We start from the raw sequence: 22,137 nt of genomic DNA, 5'->3' as shown, positions 1-22,137 counted from the left end.
GTCGCTCGCTCGTGCGCAAAGTTAATCAGCGGGTTGTGATCAACATCAATGAGACGCTTTTGTCTTGACCGAAAGGGGCTTAACTTGTGGTCAAGACAATTTCTAGCATTTAAAAGTTATCATCTTAGATAGCCGATATGCATGTCACTAGGTGACACTAAACAACCTCCGAAAACTACACTGAATACGGGAAAAATCTGGTCATCAAGTGAAGAGTGCGTTGTGGGTGCAATGAACTAAGCCAAAGTCACACAAAAAGTCGAAAAATCAAAAACCTCAAATCAATGACGTCTGCTCAGAATCCGTGTTCCGCTGCGTAACTTATTAGGTATGACGAAGTTTTTCATTCAATCGATTCTATATTGCGTATACCTTGGAACGGGTTGGGTTACTCATCTCTTCACAGTTAATTGTGCTCTACCACAATTTCACATGTTAAGCTAATTCATTTGGCGTCAATTTGTCGTGCTGCCAACCAGGTTCAAAGAGTCAAATGTTCGCAATTATCTAATGTGCGAATTTTATGTGATTTACACAGAAAACGAGCTGGAGAAAGATTTGTCAATATATTGAATAATAAAACCGCTTCCCGGGACTAACCTACCGCAGACCGTTAACTAGTTCTTAATGGTAAATGTTGACTTAACGGCTTCACATGTCATAAAATTTCCATAAACTGCGGCCGATCGCTGAGCTGAATCAACTGCATTGTACTATGTAACATATGAACTTCAAATATGATATATTAATGACTAACAGAATCCCACTGAACTAGGAATACGTATAAACTAGTTATTAATCCATATTCTATCCAAGTTGAGTTCACCACAACTTGATTAAACAGTTAAATGAAGATGTTACCCATCCAAGTTGTTTACAGTTTTTCCCATTATCAGCATGATTAATAAATATTACGCTTTAGATTAGATTAGCTTATTGTACCAGGTGTTAAGTATTTTACACCTTATAATTTCGTCGCCTTTATTCCCTTTATTAAGATAAGTTAATTTTGTATTATAATTAAGACGCTTATAATACTGCCGTTTTACATCTTATTATTAAATTAACTTATCAAGTTGGCAGCTAAATAAATACAGTATACGAATCTTTTTTGTTTATCCCGTCTAATTAAATTTAAACGCAGACAGGCTTTAATTTTGAAGCAAATTATTTCGCAACCAAGCGACATCTTGGCTGAAGACTTGTTAAATAATAAGACGTGACCCTGAAGCTTTGATAGGCAGAATATAAACACCTGCATAACGCAGTCATTAGATTCATTAAATACATTTTTATATAGAAATCAGTCGAGTAGACATAAAGTGACACACATTTCATAGAAAACATTCTCGGATCTAAATATGGAACACTTTTAATGATTAACATGTTTATATTCTAGCAATTAGATCCTGATGTACTTTATGTACGTCAAGAAATATTCTGCGTCACGGGAAATCCGTTGCACAGTCATTCAAAATACACTTTCAACTTTACTCCAAATAGTAGTGTAGGTAGCACATTTACATTTTGAATAATTAGAGCACAGAAGTTTGCGTTTCTTTGCTTAAGAATATCTTTGCCATTCGCTTACCTAATTATTATATTTGAGTGAAGTAGGTTATTCTGCAGTTACCACAGCGGTTGACTCATTCATTGTGTATTTCAAAGTTCGCCCCGCAGCGAGGACAGTTTCTAGTTGGATGTTGAAACCGCGAAATCCTTTAATTTCCTGTCATTTCCCTTTCATTTCGTTCTCAAATTGGACGGCCACTGCGGGTTACCAACAAGATCAACATGTTACCGCTAAAAGGAAAGGGTTCAAATAAATTCAAGTAACGAGCACGCTGGAAATGTCAACGCCAGATAAACGTCTGTACCGGAAAATGGGCGTGCAGATGGTCCAATTAAGCGTAGAGAAGTCGCGGCTGCATGCAATAAAAGCACTTGCAACCACCAAAAATAAAAAAAATAAAGGTTAATTCCTCTCTGACAGCGGTGGGATTCGAACCCACGCCCTTTCGGACTGGTGCCTAAAACCAGCGCCTTAGACCGCTCGGCCACGCTGCCGTATGGCGCCGATTTGTTTCAAGACCCACAACTTACATGGGACATTCTGATAGAATTGTTCTATTAGTAGAACTCATTATCCGTATTGTGTCTAATGCACGTGTAATGAATCATTGAACTTAAACATTAGTACAAAATATGAAAGTGAAAGTCATTCACACAGGTTTTAAGATCTCCAGTCATTTGGCTCGCACTTATACGTGTATTACGACCTAAAACGAAAATCAATTAAATCGAAATTTATGTGATTTTTGATTTAATGGTTTTCCAATGCCAATAACCCATATTACATTTGTATGTTTTCAGTGTAAAAATATAAATTTGAACAAAATAAAAATGTTATTCAAAAAATCATCTTGACAGCGGTGGGATTCGAACCCACGCCCTTTCGGACTGGTGCCTAAAACCAGCGCCTTAGACCGCTCGGCCACGCTGCCTTTGCTGCTCTCGTGTCAAATGCACATTTTGAAGCAACAGCAGTGCGAGCCTCATAATGTTAAAAATCTGGCCTAACTTTGGGGATGATTTACAAAAGTGTTGCCTAACTGCTTTTACAAAAAGTAGCAAACTGAAATAGTAGTAGACTTGTATTGCTAATACCAATTTGAATCGTAGTATGTGAATAATATTCTCATCAAGGTTTTTCGTCAAACATTTTTAATATAAAAATAAATAAATCAAAAAATTAATAAATTATAAATAAATATATATAAAAAAATAATAATAATTAATAAAAAAATATATATAAATATGTATATATTATATTAAAAATAAATAAATCAGAGCTATTCTTTACAAATTTGAATTTTAATATAAAGTAAAATATACAAAATAATTAAATAAAAATACTAATTATAAAAAATATATAATCTATGTATACATATATTTTATAAAAATATGTTAAATTATAACTGAATATTACAATTTATTCAAGTTACCTATCTGACAAAAGACGAATATATAGAACAAACTTACATATAATATTTTAACTCAAATGATACCCCTAAACTATGTTAGCTTTATTCAAAATATGTATAAGTAAGCAATACCAAGAAAGCGATAGTAAAAAATCAACAATAGTATCTTTAGCAATAACAATGTCAAATGCTTTACGAGTCATTGCCATCTGGGCGATTCTAATTCATTGGCAAACACATTTTGATTTTGCGATAATGAGCGGGACACAAAAGACTTCAGCGAAGCGGGAACTCAACGCAGAAGGGGAAAAGGGCAAGATGTAAACGCTTACACCTTTGGGTGCCTTTGCCCTTGTAGGTCGAAGGAAGTCTTTTTGCACACACCCCGTGGATTTTTTTACGATTTGTGCATTTCGCAAATTCGCAGTCGGCATAAAAAAGCATTTCCCTTTTACTTCAGACGGTAGCATATTTTATAGCATTTTTATAGCGGTATAGTTTAGTTTTCGTTTTTCTTTTCGTTGTTTTTTTGCGTTGCATTTTACGATCATTTTATAACTTGTTTACATTAGGCCAAAGTGTAACGGTTAACCCTGGGAAGTATTTTATGCAAAAATCTATTAAAACACTGGCGAGCTGCATAAAAATCACAATAAATGTTCATACGATTGAAATTGCGATTACGATTGCGGCGGTAAAGCCGCCACGGGATACGCGACCCTAACATTGACTCTGCCACACAAAACATTTAACACATTTCAGTGCTTGAAATTGAGTTTGAAGCGTCAAAGAGCGTTTCCAATGGGCCATGAAAGGCTTTGGAGCACTCCACAATGAATCCCTTTGCACAGACAGCGTGCGATCATCCAGATGACAGAATGTCAACTTTGACATCGTCTAGCATTGTCTTAATTGTATTTATAATATTCAGTGTGGTCTATTCTTATAACTTGAATCGTTTTGAGAACGCTATGAATAATATGGCCAAAAGAATGAGAGAGCATAGACAAATCACTCCCGAGGAAAGCAATCATATATTAGATGAATCAGTAAGTAATTATATATATTAAACTTTTCAAAAAAAAGTAAAATATTCAATTGTAGATTAAATTTGGTAAACAAATTGCGAGGATAGCAAAAAAGAATGCAAATACAAAAGGGTTAAGCGGACCTGAAGGTACAAATTGGGGCATATACTTTGATTTTACGCCAAATAAAAAGCGAAGTCGGACATCGACGAACAAGTTCAATTCATATCAATTTAACAACTAAAAAAAGTTGAATTTAAAATATAACTTTTTAAATATAGAGCTTCTTATTATTAATTCTAATAAAGCAAAGAAAATTCAAATTTACTGCAACAAATCGATTTTCTAAATAAAGCTCCATTGTAAATATATTTGGAATGAAGCTAGTGCAAACTGAAGTAGAATGTTTCAATTTATACAGCTGATAATACTGCTGCTTAGTGTGGTATACGAACTAAAAGCACTTCCTCGCCACCATATGGAGAAGAAGATGGTAAGTCATTTTTTTTGTTCTCTAAAATTAAAGCTAATGTAATATCGTATTTAACAGCTCCATTTGGAAAAAAAGTTTGTAAGTGGTTCATAAATTTTCTTAAAAATTATAGCGAATATAAAATCATATTCAACAGCTCAACTTTGAAGATATGTTCAAGGATAATCAAAGTAAAAATCAATTCAAAATAAGCGCAGCAGATAATGCCATTGTGCGTTTAAATTTTCTGAAGGCCAAAAACAAGAATCGTGCCAATATATACAGCCATAATGACAAAAACCAAATTCAATATTTCTTAAACTTTGATTTTAAGAATTACCGAAACCCTAAAGAACAGTTAGCAACCAATGTCAGAGTTAAGCAGAGTCCGAGTCCTTTTAATGTTTTTCCTCTTAAAGGCGAAGATGTTATTCCTTAAAAGTTTAAATTTGTGAAACAAATAAAAATATTTATATGAATATGAGCGAAGATCACGTTTTTTTAAGTGATTTGAAAATAAAAATTTACAACAAATTAGAATTTTAAGAATTTATTTTTATACAAAAGTTTTTTAGTTGAAAAGGTTGGCAATATTGTTGGCTGCGTTATCAGCTGCCTGGGCAACGTTCCTTCCGAAGGCGGCGCCATCGTTGTAGATGGTCTGTCCAGCGCTGGCTGCTTCCTGGGCGATTTTCTCGGCTGCCTGGGCAACGGTTTCGGCATCACTGTCCACGGATGCGGCCATGGCCAATTGGCAGACGACGGCCAAAACAAGGAAAAGGTAGACTAGGAACTTCATGTTGTTACTTCTTGCGACTGATGATGGCTCTAAGAATTCGACTCGTATTTATATGGAAAGCCAATTACGATATAACTGTCAACATGATGGATCAGTTCTCCACGCGTAAGATATATATAGGTTAACAATAATCCACTTTGAGATATTACCGGACGTTGACAAAAAAAAATAATAATAAAAAAAAATTAAGGGTATTGCTTCAACACATTTATATCTGAAATGTGTCTGGCGATTGGGCAACCAGACGTAACAAAATAAACACGCATTAAAAAACTAATTTTGTTTACTGTACTTGAAGTTCGCAAAAGGAAAAAAGCACAATCAATATTTGCGGCACTCGAAAGTGGACTTTGCCCAATTGATTCATTATAATAAAGCTAGGGTAAATGGTGGTATATGAATTCTACATTATAAGTGCTAAAGTATTAAAATAATAAAGAAAAAATGAGTGTACTCTATTTAATATGAAAACTTAATTAAAATTAAAATTATACAGTTCTGTCTAAGACGATAATTATAGCAATTATTGTTATTAAATTGCAGCGAACAGAACACGCAAAGCAATACATGGTATAAATTTCATATTCAAGTACATGAAGCAGATCGTTCATTCACATTCGTTCATTCATAATTTCGCCGATAACCTTAGCAGATTTACCTGCGAAAGATAAGTGCAAAAATAATGTAATTTATCAATTGCTGTTGATGAGTTCAAAACAATCGATAATACACGAACACGAGCCAAGGTTTGGCATTAAGGTATTAATCGATAAACAAATCTAAAAGTTACAGAACGAATTGCTGATAATGTTTTTTATGGTTTTGTTTTTGTTTTCTGTAATCAAAGTTTATTAATAAACAAGCACCATAACAACACATTGTATTCAGTTTAAACATCAATCTAATAATATAAAAATATAAATAACGTTCTTCAAGTTATTTCAACAATACAATTTCTTAAAAGGAAATTACAGATCTTATATACATAAGTCTTCTATTCTATTCATAAAGCAGTTTCCTATTTTAATTTTCCAATATATATTTGAAGTTGAATTTCACAAAAGTTGATAACAATAAATGGCAACCCCAATACCAAAAAATTTTCGCTCTTAGTAAACACAAACAGTCGTCATTAAATTATTTGTAAAAAACCGAATCTGAAAGCGATTATAAAACTGTTTCAGAGGTATTTGTGATGACGCACAAATTAACCAGCACAGACAGAGAGACAATTCCAATTGAGTCTGAAGATAAGCACGTTCCAGCTATTTTAAGAATATTAAGCTACTGGTAAGCAGCAATCGGGGGAAGTTTCAAATGTAAATTTCACGGTATTATTAATGCTTATTTGATTATATTCTATAAAGTAAATAAAGTAGATATCGATATGACATTCAAAAAACCCAGGAATATAAAGTCGTCATAATCGATCGTTGTTATTTCCATTATACATATTTACAATTCGCGCTATTTCGTAGTTTTATTTTTTTACAGTACACAAATTTATTATGCTTAGAGCTCGAATTTTATAATCGCATTTTAAAGAGATTTGAATCTTTTAATAGGAATACTATTTAGATAGTGAGGGCAATATAAAATAAATGTTGCCTATCATAAAGGCGCTGAATTTTAGAATTTATAAATTTTGCTTTTACTGCTTTTTACTAGACGTAGACTATTAATCACTTAGACAATTGATAAATCTTCTAATGAATTGATTTTTTTGAGGTAGGAAAAATCATATTTCTATTTAAAATTATATTCCTTTTGCCATAATTATTTGATTCTGTAATAATTATTTCTCAAATATCAATCTCAATTATAAACTAAAATATAAAGTTAATTATTTCTTAGAAACTGTTTTTTGATTACGTTTATGGAGAAATATACCTTTTTAAAATTCATACTTTTTTTTATTAAAAATTGTTCAAATATGGAGTGCTTGCACTTTGATTCAAATCAAAACAATTCGACATGAACCAACATGGAAACAATTACGATAGGTAATTGAAATTGGGTATATTTTATGCGTAATTGTATAGACGACAATACGTCTTGCTATAGATAAACCTTAGATATACTTAAGTACTACCCGAAAATTCCCTAGATAGCTGGCGCTACATAAAATTGTTAATGATAACAATATCGTAATTTATCGAATGCTACTCCACTATAAATGCGGGTGCGAATCGCGAAAATTGTCAGTTAAAATTATAATTTGTATAAAGAAAGTTTCAACATGAAATTTATTGCCAGCCTTGTGTTGGTTTTGGCCCTTGTGGCAAATAATGCAAGTGCACGAAGCTTGTTGGGCGAGCTTGGACAAGATTTTGTATGTGATTTATGCGATAAATACCTAAAGATATATATTCTTCATAAAGTGTATTTGTAGGGCAACTTTGGCAATCAAATTGGACAGGCGGCTTCACAGTTTGGCAATGATATCGGACAAGCAGCCAACAGCCTTGGCAATGAACTTTCCAACGATGGTGTAAGTTTTATTCTTTATTATTTTAACAGAACTACCTTAAAACGAAACTATATTTCAGGAGGCTATTGGATCAGCTGCCGCTGATGCTGGAGAGAGTGTTGCTTCCGATGCCACCAAAGCTGCAGACACCATAGCTTCAAATGCCACTAAAGTCTACCACGATGTGGGTTCAGCTGCCACCAAGGCGGGACAAAGTATCGCTTCGTCTGCTGTGAGTGCTGCCAACAATGTTGCTTCGTCTGCTGTTAGTGCTGCCAACAATGTTGCTTCCGATGCCACCAATGTGTATCACGATGTGGGCTCAGCTGCCACCAAGGCTGGCGAGAGTGTTGCCTCATCTGCCGTCAGTGCTGCCGATAACGTTGCCTCATCTGCCGTGAATGTGTATCACGATGTTGCCTCATCTGCCACCAAGGCTGCGGATACCATTGCAGCAAATGCCACCAAAGTGTACCACGATGTTGCCTCGGCTGCCACCAATGCTGGCGAGAGCATTGCTTCGTCTGCTGTGAGTGCTGCCAATAATATCGCCAATGCTGCCACCAACATTTGGAACTCGATAGCAAACGATGCTACCAATGCTGCTGATAATGTTGCTTCAGACGCTACGAAAGTTTACAACAATGTTGCCTCGGCTGCCGTGAGTGCTGCGGATACAATTGCTGCAAATGCCACCAAAGTTTATAACAATGTTGCTTCCGCTGCCACCAATGCTGGTGAAACAGTCGCCTCTGATGCCACCAATGCTGCCGATAACATCGCCTCTGCTGCTGTTAGTGATGCAGATAAGGTTGCATCAGATGCTACCAATGTTTACCACGCTGTGGGTTCGGCTGCCACCAATGCTGGTGAGAGTATTGCCTCATCGGCCGTCAGTGCTGCCGATAATGTTGCCTCGGCTTCTGTGAGTGCTGCCGATAATGTTGCCTCAGCAGCCGTCAGTGATGCTAACAACGTGGCTTCATCGGCCGTCAGTGCTGCCGACAACGTTGCCTCTTCCTCCGTCAGTGCTGCCGATAAGATTGCTTCTGCCTCCGTCAGTGCTGCCGATAAGGTTGCCTCCTCTGCTGTCAGTGCTGCCGATAAAGTTGCTTCATCTGCCGTGAGTGCTGCCAATAAAGTTGCATCGTCCGCTGTGAGTGCTGCCAACAATGTTGCCTCTTCTGCCGTCAGTGCTGCCAACAACGTTGCTTCAGCTGCGGCTTCTGATGCCTCCTCCGATGCTTCAAGTGTTGCCAGCAGTGTTGACTCGGCTGCCGCCAATGTTGCCAGCAGCATCGACTCTGCTGCCTCCAGTGTGGACAAAGCAGTTGCTTCCGATGCCTCCAGTGTGGCCAGCACTGTGGCCAAGGATGCAACAACTGCAGCTGGCGGCATTGTCGTCGATGCTGGACACATTGCCACCGATGCAGCTGGTGCTGCCATCGGCATTGCTGGTGCTGCAACAAATGTTGCTGCTGGCGTTGTTGGTGGTGCACTCAATATTACCAGCAACATACTCGGTGGCATTGCCAACCTACTTTAAAGTTAAAAATATATACAAAACTATATATGTACATAACACTATCGAAAACAAAAAAAGATAATAACATACACACTTTATATAAACATAATCAGTCTAACGATTAAATGATTATTATTGCATTGCAACTTTTTGTGGTTATTTTAAGAATCGTTCGATAGGATTTCCCAGGGGGCACTTTCTTAGATTATATAATTGCGTAGTAATTGTTATTCGTATCGAAAAACTGGGGAAATCTTCAATCAGTTAACCAGCTGCACAGTCTAGCCGACTCCGCGATAAGAAAATCATACATCAATCAGTGCATAGCGCCGACAGCCAACCAATGACTTATTGGCCACTTGAAAAGCGCAAGAATCGCGATTTTAGGGCATTCAATTACGTTTTTATTGCGATCTAAAACTAATGGCACAAAGTATATAAATCAAGTTGGCAAGTAACGAACTCAAACAGTTTAGTTCCAAACACTCAACATGCAAGTTAAAATTTTTACTCTATTGGCCATCGTTTTGGTGGCTCAACAATGCGAATCTGCCAGCATTTCATTTGGCGATCTGATGGGAGATATTTCCAAGATTGCTGTCGCAGGTGAAAAGCTAAGGCACCAAATAGAAAACCAGCTAGGATCAGCTGCTCAAAGCGCACAGCTTGATACTGTCAAGCCTGAGCCTTACAATATTCTTGGCGATGCTTTGGGAGCAATGGGCAATGCTCTTGGTGACTTGGCTGTAAGTTAAAGCAGTTTCATAGTTAAATTATATCTAAAGAAGATACTCTTTCTAGAACGTCATTACCAGCCTCAGTGTTCAGGTCAAGATGGAGCCAGAAGCTCGCAGTGTCTCCGTAAGTTTTAAACATATGCCTAGCTTAATAAATATTAAGTAAATTTCTATGCTCCTTTAGACTTCAGGTGCTGCCATCATCGGTGAACTTGGCGTAAGTATAAATAAATTTTGAAATAAAATTCTATTAACTAATTCAATTTGCAGGCCGTTAGCGCCAAGACAATTGCCGCTGCTGCCGATGCTGCTGCTCCCTATATCAAGAAACTGAATGAAGCCTTGGGAGATCTCGCTGTAAGTTGAACAAGTTTATAATTAAATGTAAACTAAGAAAATCCTTTTTTCTAGAACACCATTACAAGCCTTCGTGTGCAAGACCCTGTTCAACCCGAGTCTTATAATCTTCTTGGCGATGCTCTGGGATCAATGGGCACAGCTCTGGGTGATTTGGCTGTAAGTTAAGGGAGATTTCTAACTTAATGTTAACTAAGAAAATTCCTCTTTCTAGAACACCATTACTAGCCTAAGTGTTGAGGTTAAGATGGAGCCAGAAGCTCGCAGTGTCTCGGTAAGTTACCTTAAAATTTTGTTTAAAATATTAAAATTAATTAATCGTATATTGTTCTTTAGACTTCAGGTGCTGCTATTATCGGTGAACTTGGTGTAAGTACTAATATCTCAATTTTTAAATAAAATCTGTATTATCAACTAATGTATTTGCAATTTTCAGTCCGTTAGCGCCAAGACAATTGCCGCTGCTGCTGATGCTGCTTCTCCCTATGTGAGCAAACTAAATGATGCCCTGGGAGATCTGGCTGTAAGTTAAACAATAATATAACTAAAATCGAAACTAAGAAAATCCTTTTTTTAAGAACACCATTACTAGCCTGAATATGCAGGTGGATACTGTCGAACCTGAGTCCTATAATCTGCTTGGCGATGCTCTGGGATCAATGGGCACAGCTCTTGGCGATTTGGCTGTAAGTTAGGAGGGATTTCTAATTTAATGTAAACTAAGTAAAACCCATTTTCTAGAACACCATTACTAGCCTAAGTGTGCAGACTAAGATGCAGCCAGAAGCTCGCAGTGTTTCAGTAAGTTTCGAAAATAAATTATAATAGCTAAATTACTAAATATAATTATATTCCCCTTAGACTTCTGGTGCTACCATCATCGGTGAACTAGGCGTAAGTATTTTAAATAAAATTTCAATCATCAACTAATCTTTACATAATTTGCAGTCCGTCAGCGCCAAGGATATTGCCGCTGCCGCCGATGCCGCTTCTCCTTATGTGAGCAAGGTGAATGATGCCCTCGGAGATCTGGCTGTAAGTTGCCTGCAAGAATAATCTTTCAAATGCTTTGCTAATTGAGTGATTCTATTACAGAACACCATCACCAATCTGTCGATGAACTAATGAAATGTTTTCATAAATAAATGCATATACTTCAATTCGCATTCGTATTTTATCAATCAGTTTATGAGCTAAGCACTGAGGGCTGCTTCTTTATTCGTTTTTATTTCCATTTTTTTTGTTCATTTTCAATTAAGTGAGTTTATCAACAAGTTTAACATCAATTAGTGGAACGGACCTTGTGCTTGTGCTCTTGTTTTGAAACCCAAGAACTGTAAACAAGGTCACTCGAGGGAGATGCGTGTACGCTCAAGTTCCAAGTTAAAATTTCATACAGCTGGCATTTGCCTGTTCTCAGTTCCTGTTCTCTGTTCTCAGTTCACTGTTCAGCAGGTCTTCATCTTCATGTTGTGTTGATCTACAAACTAGCAATGAAATGGGGTCAAATGATACGTGAATCAAAATCGAAACACGTGATTCCCTACAATATTAGGGGATCAAATTACCCGAAAAATAAACAACCCAGCCCCATCAACAGCCACCAGCATCGGAAATCTCTGCTGCACATTTTCAAGTGTATACACTATCGAAGGGTATTTGAGCAATCAACTAAAATACTAAAACACATATTAGCTATTTTGTTTATCACACTGAAGAGACTAAAAGTATTAGGAAATAATCAAAAACTTAAAGTAAAATAAAATGAAATATTTTATTTGTTAAATTAAGCAGATTAAAAAAAGGTAAATGGGAATATGTAATAGATACATTCGTGAGAAAAACTTAAGGTTATAAAAAAGGCATTTCCCTGAAATTGTACATTTTCTAATACAAAATAAATAACAAAACTGTTTTAAATATTGAGAAACCATTCTTTAAATGAACGACTAATAAATTGAAGTTTAACTATATAAAGATTATTATATATTCACTATTGAAACTATATCAGAATATTAGTTCACTATTGAAACTTATACAGAGTAACAGGTTATTGTCATAAAGAGTGTGAAGTCGTTAAATTGTATTATTTACTGATTATTAGTTCATTATAATATAGTGTATGCATTTTTCGACTTTCCTTAATAAACAGCTGTTTATTTCTTCTTTTTTAAATATTTTTCTTACTACAAGTAGTTGCTGGGGCTTTTGCTTTTGACAGTTGCTCAGTTGTCGGTTCTTTCAGATGCTTTCGTGCATCTGAAACTGGGTCATATCGAGGGGTGAGTCCATCGCCGCTGCCGTTGCCATTGCCGTCGTCGTCATAAGAATCTAGACGACAAGCGGAAGACAAACCATTCCATCCATTCCATACTCATACCATGCATACTCACATGCATATGTCGGTGTTGTTTTTATTGCTGAAGTTCTTTTTTGTTGGCGTTGTTGTTTTTGTTGTTTTTGTTATTATTGCCTGCTATTAAGTCGCTTTATTGAGCGGCAAATTTCGATTGTTTGGCAACAGGAAAACCTACAACTTATACGCACGACTTTCCACAAATCGTGCAGGCCATAAAACCGAACTGAGCTGTAATTATGAACCCGAAACAAAATTTACAAGCATTTTGTTAATTAATTTCGGCACCCAAGAAAAACGATATAAGGGAACCCTTTCAGTGCAGCACGCCTCCTCAAGTCAAAGTCGGATATATTTATGCATTCAAATATACGTATATTATTTTATATCAATTAAAATTCAAAAGCCATAGACAAACGAACACCTAAGCACGACTCGCAGTGCGTGTAACTGAAAAATTATGACAAGTTTTTTTGGTTCATAAAATAGGTGAGGGAAGGCGAGAGTAGTATGGAATATACCCTGTAATCGAATGTGATTTTCTTTTCGAATTGTAATAATTTTTCGCAAAAATTCATTACACTCATTATTGTATTAACAAACTTTACTGACTGCCTTTTAAAGGTCTTACAGCTGCTAAGAAGTGGGAATAAATATGACTATGAATGAATCTTATGGTTCTGAACGATCAATTGGGAATTTTAATATATTCCAAAATAAATAAACTTAACAGAAATTTAAAAAAAAAATATTATATATAATATACATATATAAAATTGGAATAATAATCTATCAAACAAATTCCCAAATGTTTTAAAATTGCTATCTTAGTTCATTTTTCATACAGCTAATTCTATTAACAGTCTTTGCTGCTGACATTTACAGGATATACAATTCAAGTATGCTCTGTCAGCAACAAGTCAACGCGTCGGCGTGCTAAAGGCCCATTTATTGGTCCGGTTGACAGCTCAAGACCTCAAAACGGAATTAGCTTTGAATGTATACAAAGATACGAAACCCGTTTGCGGGTGTAATTTAATAATTAAATTACCTTCTGGCTGTTCGACTCGGTCAACTATTTGCCTTCAAAAGGATAGTGTATTTGTGTATAAAAAAAGCAGAATAAAATAATGGCAACAAGCGTTGGGAGTTGGCATCGGAATTGAGAGTTGAGAACCGGTTCGCAGACGTTTCTATGTTAGTGGTCAAGGTCTAAGGAGCAGCAGACAATGGGACACCCGGACAGGCGGACAGCGGACAGTGGACAACGGACAAACAGAACGCAGTCAAAAGCAGAATAAACAATAACATCATCGCAAACAGAGAGAGAGAGAGAGAGAAAGAGAGAGCAGCTGAAGCAATTCAGAAAAAATACTCGCAAATGCAAAAAGTAGAATCAAAAAAGAAGCGACGAGAATTGCATAAACATTGAAGTTGTTCTCTGTATTATATACACATTGTATATACATATATGTATATGTATTATACCCATACATACATACATATGCAGGCATATAAGAATGTACATAAGTAGAATGTACAAAGCTTGCGAATGCTGAGCTAAAAATAGACCGACAACCAAATTAGGGTGATTCACTGCAGCAATTGCAATTTACTTGACTGAAGCTCAACTTGAAAGTGAAATTGGGTGTGACGCTTGAGAACTTTGCGCATATTGACGATTTTTTACTTTTGAAAATATAAAATTTAATTTCAAGTGAAATTTTACTAAATAAAAACATTTTAAATATGAAACATTTTACATGGTTTTGAATTATCAGATTAAAATAGTAATGAATTAATACTAAATTCTAAAATAAACTTTTTCTATTTGATTTATTTATTAAGTAATTAAACCAGTACAACAAATAAACCAGTACAGAAAATATACATTTAATTTCAAGAGAAATTTCACTAAATAAAAATATTTTAAATATGAAACATATTCCATGGTTTCGAATTATCAGATTAAAATAGTAATGAATAAATACTAAATTCTAAAATAAACTTTTTCTATTTGATTTATTTATTAAGTATTATTATTAGATTTATTTATTAAGTATTATTATTATTATTATTATTATTATTATTATTATTATTATTATTATTATTATTATTATTATTATTATTATTATTATTATTATTATTATTATTATTATTATTATTATTATTATTATTATTATTATTATTATTATTATTATTATTATTATTATTATTATTATTATTATTATTATTATTATTATTATTATTATTATTATTATTATTATTATTATTATTATTATTATTATTATTATTATTATTATTATTATTATTATTATTATTATTATTATTATTAAGAAATTACCAGCAATAATAAAGTGCGGGTAATTTGGAATTTATTAAGTAATTGAACCAATACAGCGATAAAGTTCCATAGCAACACATTTAGGAAAAACTTGTTCGAGTTAAATCTCATACTCATATATTGAGGACATAAAATAAATAAACTAAAATTATATTTATTTTCTCGCTTATATTTGTTTTAAATTTTAGTCTATAGAATTCTTATTTTAAATTAAATAAAGTGAATAAAATTCGAGAAGAATACTTTTTTTAATAAGTATACTCAGCAAAAATTATCGGACCAATTCCCAAATTTAAAATAGATTTGTGAGTTATTTTTAATATTGTGAAAGTTAAAAAAAAAAATTAATGGCAGTAATTCATAATGATAAAAGACAATAACTTTAAATGTACTTACTATTTAAAAACACACCACCCTCCTAGCGACTGCATTTCTTTCTTTTCTTTTTTTTTTACTTTTGAGTAACCCTAATGCGTGCATGCATCATGCAACAGCAACGTGATTGCACTGCCGCCGAAAGTTGCATGCAATGGTGAGAGTATGTGTAAGTGTGTTTAAGGGACAATTTGACTGTGTTTGTGTGCCAAAAGGGTTGCCAAACCACTTGCCTTATATACAAAATGGCATATACACGCACACATACATACATACAATGCATGCCAAAAAAAAAAAAAACGAAAACAACAACAACAAAAGCGGGCTGAAAAATCCCTATAATGAAATTTTTAGCAATGCGAATACATACTACAACAAAAAATGCGCCTGCTGCTCACAAAGTTGGAAGTGAAAACTGGTTTTTATTGATTCGTCGTCGTCGTTGTTGTTGTTGTTGTCGTTGCACTCCCCTTAAGGGCCCTAAAGCAGATGCCAAAGGTTGCCTTATCTTATCGACCACGACCACGATGTGGCCAACTTCTTGGAACGGACACTTGACCAAAACTCAAAAAAATAAAAAAAGGCAGACAAAGACGAAAAAGCAAGCCAGGCGAATCTTTCATTCAAATCGAAAAGAAACTGCAGTGCCAAGTATTAATCGTCACAATTTTCAGCTGTCAACTGTCAACTCAAAATGGGTCTGCAATAAAACTTTCGTGTGTCTAAGCGACACTTCACACGCACAACAGCAACAACGTTAGCAACAACAACAACAGCTTCATTAACATTAATTAATGCCTGAGCACACACTCACTCCCAAGGACCATGGACCCGCAAAGCGGCGACGATAGGTGTCAAAGGGGGTCGTCATCATTAGACGCATATCACTTCGGCTCAAAGGTTTCCATTTTTTCCTTTTTTTTTGTTGGGCAACCGAAAAAATATTCACAAATTAAATTAAATGAAGTGAGTGTGAAAATGTGCGGGGTGTGAGTTCAACAACAACGAAAAGCCGCACTACAAACATTAAACATTAAACAGCCAAAACAGTCAGTCGGGGCTGGGCCGAAAAGGAAATACGCTCAAGTGATTTTCATACCAAGTCGTGTCGCCTGTCAACTTGTTGTTGTGGCCGTTGTTGTTGTTGTTGGTGTTTGGTCTGTGTTGATGTAAAAATCAAGATAAGCAAATTGTTGCCGAAAAATGTTGGCAGCACAAAGGAAGCGATTTGGACGTTTTAATGATGATAGAGCATGACACAGAATAAATGAAAAATACAAAATCCATTTAAATTGTAGTATATCAAAGTACGTATATATTCTAAAAAGGGGGAGAAGAAAAAGAAAATGTGTGTTTTTCCCAACAAAACAAGCACTTGAACACCTTTGTGTTGAAGTGTCGATTGCACTATTGTTTAACTATTTGTCAAAGAAATTTTATGACAAATGTGTCAAAAAAGAATAAAGAAAATTGAATTGCTTGGAAGATATAAAGTGATCAATTTGAAGCTTGGAAAACTCGGAACGATAAACGAAAACAATAGATTGCAAATCAAAAATTATTTTACTATATAATGCATTATTTTTAGGCATAACAATATTGTCAACCTAATGCTACAATTCAACAAAAATATAGAAATATATTCTTACAGATTTTACAAATATAATATGTGCTATAAAATATCTACTATGTATAAGAAAAATATCGCATAAAATATTTCCTACATTTCTAGAATGTGTAAAAAAAAAATTCCCTTAAAAAAAATATCTCTTAAAGAAAAAGACTGTTTGATCCATTATATCCCATAATTATATTTCAAACAGAAAGAGACGCGTGGAGGCACATTACGCTTCAGGCTGAGACCCAATAAAAGGGTTGTCATGGCCAAATAATAATAATAATTATATTTCAAATAGCATATTACCCTATAAAAAATAATAATATATATAAAAAAGGAAAAAATCTAAAAATTTGCAAATACGAAATACAATTTTCTTTATCTTTGGCATATTAAAGATATAAATATTGATGTCTTGCTCATTATATACAAAATATCACTTAAATATAATTTAATTTAAAATATTACGCAGTGAAACTTAAATTTGTTTTTCTACCACTATAAAAGGGAAATTGAAATAAAAACTGAAAATTTGCCAAATACGAAATAAAGTTTCCCTTTTCGTTAAAAGTTTGTCCTTGAATTTGAACATGCTATAAATGGAATACACATACTTGCTACAAAACCAAACCGAATGTATGTATTTGTGGATGAATATGTATAAATAAACATATGCCCAATTTGAAGTAGTAGCAGGCTGAATGCAGCACATGCCACTGATGATGTTTGCCTGACATGAACAAAAGTTTCGATAATTATAATAATACATTTTTCATGCGCGGTTTGTCTGTCGCCGTTGCCTGTCAAATTGTCGTTGTCATAAAAATGAAATGACCAAAAAAAAAAAACATACACAACAACAACGTCAAGTGTGTGCAAATGATGATATGTGTTTGTGTGTGTATCTGTATCTGCATCTGTGTTTGTAGCTTTAGCTATAGCTCTTAGCGCAACCTGTTTCACATGTGCAGCAGAGCAACTCCTGCCCCTACCCAAAAAAATAAAAAGACATATGTATATATAAAAAAAAGAGCAGCAACTGAAGGCGACAGCCAGTTGATTATTATAATTTTGGTGGCTTTTAGCGTTTTGTGCTCCTTTTTTCGGGTCTCTTGGGCAAGGTGTGAGCGTGTCTGTGTGTCCTTTTTGCGCAACAAGTGCAAAACTTTTGGCCCAGACATCAGATCTGTGTTTTGATTTCATTTGAATGGCAGTGATTGGGAACCGGTCCTCAAAACTGGTTACTCAAAAAAATTGCGAAAAAACAACACAAAAATTTCAAGTTCAAAAGTGAAATAAGTGAAACAAGTTGCTCCATTTAAATCGAGACCGAGAAACTACCCGCAATATTTTTTGGGGGGAGCAGACAACTACTTAAATGTTGGACACCCCTATGAAGGTCTTGCTGTCAACTGATAAAGAGATAATGCGGCTGCAAAAATTAAACAAAAGTAAGACAAGACAAGACGAAAGAAACGTCGAAGATTTGATACTCTCAGAGAAGTAAGTTTATTCCATAACAATCCATATGATGTTTTATTGAGAAAGAAGGTTTTATGTGTTTTATTTTACAGCTTTCCGAATTGAACGATTAGTTGTAAGACTTCAAGCATTGCATATATAGTTTATGGGATCGTGACTAAATTAAAATACCCTTTGCAAAGGGTATTAAAAAAGCCCAGACTGCTGTCTGTCCGTCCGTTTGTCGGGCTAGCTGTGCAGTCAGCCCGCACATATAAGGCATTGGCAATGATATCATCACCACAGACAAACTCACAGATACACACGCAAAAAGAGTAAGAGAGAGAGAGAGAGAAAGAGAGAGGGAGACTGAAACCGCAGATACTTAAGTATCTGGCGAGGCAGAGGCATTATTTTTGTATTTCACTCTTTCCACTGCAAATGTTGATAATTTGAAGCATGAAATGCAGAAATACCGCACACACAAACACTCACACACACATACAAGTTCAAGTTTGACATACAGGATCCCATTCAAGGCCCCAACAACAGCAATAAAAACACAAAACGAGAGAAGCAAAAATCGCAAACAAGTTTCGCTTTTATTTAGTGCCTCGAGCAGCGCCAAGTTGCAGATTCCACATGCAGTTGTATGTGTGTGGAGGTATAACCATGCCCATATACATATACATATACATAATGTTATATACATACATCAGCGTCCCGTCGTCGTCGTCGTTACGTGCCACAGCATAAAAATGGAACAACTTATGTACGTGTGGACCGCGAGTCCAAAACGATCGCAAAACGGGCCTGCGACTTCGTCTCCGTCTCCGTCTCCATCTCCATCTCCGTCTCTGCCGCTGTCTCTGGAGTAGACGGCGCACTTAATGCTCCACTGATTGCACAACGATCGGCGCTGCTGCGCAAACGCAAACAGCAAACACAAACAGCACCATAAAAGGGCGCTGAAGCATACGCAGCCACAGAATTGCAGCGCTCAGATACAATTGTATCTGCACGTTAAAGGGAGGCGGAGTATGGAGAGAAAGAGGGAGACTCCTCTCAGTGGCAGGGCCAGTCGGTGTCAGTAGGTAGACTCCACATGCATCTATCTATGTGTGTCAGGCCAAGGAGTTGGGAATTAAAGTAAGGCAGGAGGTTTCTTGTGCCAACCATATGTTTTAGGTCGCATGTTGTATCTGCCAGATACAGCGTTTTGTTTGCTGCTGCTCTTTTGTCGCTAGCTTAGCGCACCGCGCACACACAATGGACATTTAATTATTTGTTGTACTGCCACAGAAGTTGTCAGCAAGAACTGGGCAAGGCCCTCTGTCCTCTCTCTATCTCTCACTCTTCCATGACAAGACTGGAATTGCAACATTGTTGCACTGGGCCAAGCAGGGGGCACACGTTGATTAAAACCGATTTCCCAAGCAACAGCAAACCAGAAGGATGTATCGCTCTCAGTTGTTGCACTGCGCCTGATTAATCGCAAATCGTGCGCACACTATCGTCCAGCGATCACGTTTCCACTGCCCAGGCTCTTTAAAAATAGTCGGCACGCTCGATTGCCCTGTCTCAGATACACTCAGATATCGCTCACAGCTTACAGCTTACACAGCCCTGTGGTAAGCTCGACAACGTATTCATCATCAAGGGAAATGGCTTCCCGAGTCGAACTAATCACTGGAATTCAGCTCATCTCATTTAGCATTGACCAAGCCAAAGAATCGTTCATTTTTTCTAGTTACTAATTTTATAAAAATTGCTAAAATGAATTAAAGCCTCTTGCAATATTTTAAAGTAAGAGAAAACACCTTTTTAATTAAATTAAATTATCTTTGCAATGAAGATTCAATATGTTTGTAAAATTTTTTTGAATTATTGCCATATTTTTCAGGTGAATATTTTAAGTCTTCTAACATCATCAATGCATTCTGCACATTTTTATAACCGCTACTTATAGGGTAGAAGAGAAATAAAACTTTTTGACTCGAGGAAAAGTATGTAACAGGCAAAAAGAGGCATCTATAATATATAATTCTTTTCGACAGCATTTAAATCAATATCAATATAGAATACTATCTCAATATAGCAAATATAGTCTTTAGCATATTTTAGTGTTTTTTTGGTGCATTAATGAATGAAATTATATATTTGAATTGAACATTTTAAGTGTTCCGAATCATCAATGTGCACAAATAAAAAAAGAAAAGGAAAATCATTTTTAAATATTTGCACATTTTTGATTAGGAGAAAAACCTTTCTCGATGAACTCAATAAAAATATATTAATTAAAAAAAATGTTTTTAATAAGGATGTTTCATTATTTTTAAATTATCGTTTGAAGTGCTTCAACATTATCAATGTACTATATTATGCACATTTTTAATAACATGTATACAACCTGTATATTTTTGAAGTATACATACATGAGAAGTATTCCAAAGTCATCAATGTAATAAAAATAAATGACAAATTTAAGGAACTTTAAGAGTTTTTCAACATAGGCAATGCAAAATACAGATTTTCAAATAAAAGAACAATTTTTATAATAAAAATAGTGCTGTATTCCTGAATTGAAAACGAAGTTCTCAATCGTTAATGCTTGTTTGATATTTTAAAATAAATCAAAAATATTTTTTGAAAAAAATGCATATAGTATTTCTGAATTGAAAATTTTAAGTGCTCCAATATCTCTCAACTCATTGTTCATCAATGCATTAATTTCCGATATCAATAACTCAAAAGCTTCAAAAGTGTTATCAATTTAATTGTTATACGCACTTTATATGACAAAAGATATTTACATTGGAGACACATTCCCAATGAACTCAAAATTCCTTTAATGCGAACTAGTTACAGACACATGATTTATTACTGATACGCAATATCTCAACCCTATCTCATTCCATTTGGAATGTGATGCTAGATGACTCCAAGAAAGAATTCTAAGTAACAGCATGTGTTTTATATTTCAACAGCAGTCGAAATTTTTTGGAAGTATTGGAGTCCAATTTCGAATGTCATGTTCATGTTGATGTTGTTTTGGTTGCCGGCGAGTTTTGCGGTTCATTTGGCAAGCGCCATAAATTACAGAATAATTTTCAAAATACACATATTTAAACACGTAATTGTAAGCAAATAAAGAAGACAGAAAAGACAAGATTTTTGCTGAATGAAACGAAGTGTTTGTTTAGCAGCTGAATCATGTGTGCGTGTGCACATGACCATAAAAGGCTCAATTCAGCATGCTAATTGCGTCTTAGGGCAGCACTGATAACAAAAGATCGAGGAAGAAGCGACAGAAGTCAGCGACAGCCTGAAGTCAAGGTTCGTTCCGTCATAAATCAAAACATATAAGTAATTATAAATCCAAACTAATGGCATCGCCCCGCTGACAGCGTCAACCTTTTAACCCTTTTGCCACCAGAACTCGGCAACATTTTCTGTTGACTTTCTAATTATTCGACAAAGAAAACTCTGTGCGCACTGGAAAAATACGAAATAAATTATCAGAAAAAAAATTGAGAAGCCCGCGAACTGCGGCGTGATGTACGACGCCCTGGGGAACGTTTTGTAACCCCATCCAGAAGGTGGACAAATTG

At 35.2% G+C, this 22,137-nt stretch overlaps 3 protein-coding genes and 2 non-coding genes across 7 annotated transcripts; 3 read left to right on the top strand and 2 right to left on the bottom strand.

Annotated features, from left to right (window-relative positions):
* Positions 1 to 1,987: 1,987 nt before the first annotated feature.
* Trnal-uag (transfer RNA leucine (anticodon UAG)) lies at positions 1,988 to 2,067 on the bottom strand. The gene has a single exon. It is a non-coding gene; the product is annotated as a tRNA-Leu (tRNA).
* A 357-nt stretch (positions 2,068 to 2,424) lies between these two features.
* On the bottom strand, positions 2,425 to 2,504 carry Trnal-uag (transfer RNA leucine (anticodon UAG)). The gene has a single exon. It is a non-coding gene; the product is annotated as a tRNA-Leu (tRNA).
* Positions 2,505 to 4,390: 1,886 nt separating this feature from the next.
* Positions 4,391 to 5,006, top strand: LOC132785777 (uncharacterized). Its single transcript, XM_060792052.1, has 3 exons — positions 4,391 to 4,505; positions 4,563 to 4,583; positions 4,642 to 5,006. The coding sequence occupies exons 1-3, from the start codon at positions 4,416 to 4,418 to the stop codon at positions 4,921 to 4,923; spliced, it is 393 nt and encodes a 130-aa protein (XP_060648035.1). The 5' UTR covers positions 4,391 to 4,415; the 3' UTR covers positions 4,924 to 5,006.
* Positions 5,007 to 7,493: 2,487 nt separating this feature from the next.
* LOC132787162 (uncharacterized) lies at positions 7,494 to 9,418 on the top strand. The gene is made up of 3 exons (XM_060794078.1): positions 7,494 to 7,615; positions 7,676 to 7,774; positions 7,833 to 9,418. The coding sequence occupies exons 1-3, from the start codon at positions 7,523 to 7,525 to the stop codon at positions 9,297 to 9,299; spliced, it is 1,659 nt and encodes a 552-aa protein (XP_060650061.1). The 5' UTR covers positions 7,494 to 7,522; the 3' UTR covers positions 9,300 to 9,418.
* A 318-nt stretch (positions 9,419 to 9,736) lies between these two features.
* LOC132787163 (uncharacterized) lies at positions 9,737 to 11,532 on the top strand. Of its 3 annotated transcripts, XM_060794079.1 has the most exons (13): positions 9,737 to 10,024; positions 10,080 to 10,139; positions 10,200 to 10,232; positions 10,286 to 10,372; positions 10,427 to 10,531; positions 10,587 to 10,646; positions 10,709 to 10,741; positions 10,809 to 10,895; positions 10,951 to 11,058; positions 11,114 to 11,173; positions 11,234 to 11,266; positions 11,321 to 11,407; positions 11,468 to 11,532. In XM_060794079.1, the coding sequence occupies exons 1-13, from the start codon at positions 9,770 to 9,772 to the stop codon at positions 11,495 to 11,497; spliced, it is 1,038 nt and encodes a 345-aa protein (XP_060650062.1). In that variant the 5' UTR covers positions 9,737 to 9,769; the 3' UTR covers positions 11,498 to 11,532. The 3 variants fall into 3 exon arrangements, with proteins under 3 accessions (XP_060650062.1, XP_060650063.1, XP_060650064.1); XM_060794080.1 differs by lacking the exon at positions 10,427 to 10,531; XM_060794081.1 differs by lacking the exons at positions 10,286 to 10,372; positions 10,427 to 10,531; positions 10,587 to 10,646; positions 10,709 to 10,741.
* Positions 11,533 to 22,137: the final 10,605 nt, after the last annotated feature.

Source organism: Drosophila nasuta, chromosome 2R (genome assembly GCF_023558535.2).
Source record: "Drosophila nasuta strain 15112-1781.00 chromosome 2R, ASM2355853v1, whole genome shotgun sequence".
In the NCBI taxonomy this organism is placed as follows: Eukaryota; Metazoa; Arthropoda; class Insecta; order Diptera; family Drosophilidae; genus Drosophila; species Drosophila nasuta.
The sequence above is the reverse complement of the archived record's forward strand: the minus strand, read 5'-3'. Positions and strand labels throughout refer to the sequence as shown.

Bases quoted from the DNA above. Each gene is read 5' to 3' on its own strand.
- LOC132785777 (XM_060792052.1), top strand. From the start codon at position 4,416: ATGTTTCAATTTATACAGCTGATAATACTGCTGCTTAGTGTGGTATAC. The intron at 4,506-4,562 runs GTAAGTCATTTT...CGTATTTAACAG, and splicing joins ACCATATGGAGAAGAAGATG to CTCCATTTGGAAAAAAAGTT. The intron at 4,584-4,641 runs GTAAGTGGTTCA...CATATTCAACAG, and splicing joins TCCATTTGGAAAAAAAGTTT to CTCAACTTTGAAGATATGTT.
- LOC132787163 (XM_060794079.1), top strand. From the start codon at position 9,770: ATGCAAGTTAAAATTTTTACTCTATTGGCCATCGTTTTGGTGGCTCAA. The intron at 10,025-10,079 runs GTAAGTTAAAGC...TACTCTTTCTAG, and splicing joins ATGCTCTTGGTGACTTGGCT to AACGTCATTACCAGCCTCAG. The intron at 10,233-10,285 runs GTAAGTATAAAT...TTCAATTTGCAG, and splicing joins CCATCATCGGTGAACTTGGC to GCCGTTAGCGCCAAGACAAT.
- LOC132787162 (XM_060794078.1), top strand. From the start codon at position 7,523: ATGAAATTTATTGCCAGCCTTGTGTTGGTTTTGGCCCTTGTGGCAAAT. The intron at 7,616-7,675 runs GTATGTGATTTA...GTGTATTTGTAG, and splicing joins GCGAGCTTGGACAAGATTTT to GGCAACTTTGGCAATCAAAT. The intron at 7,775-7,832 runs GTAAGTTTTATT...ACTATATTTCAG, and splicing joins ATGAACTTTCCAACGATGGT to GAGGCTATTGGATCAGCTGC.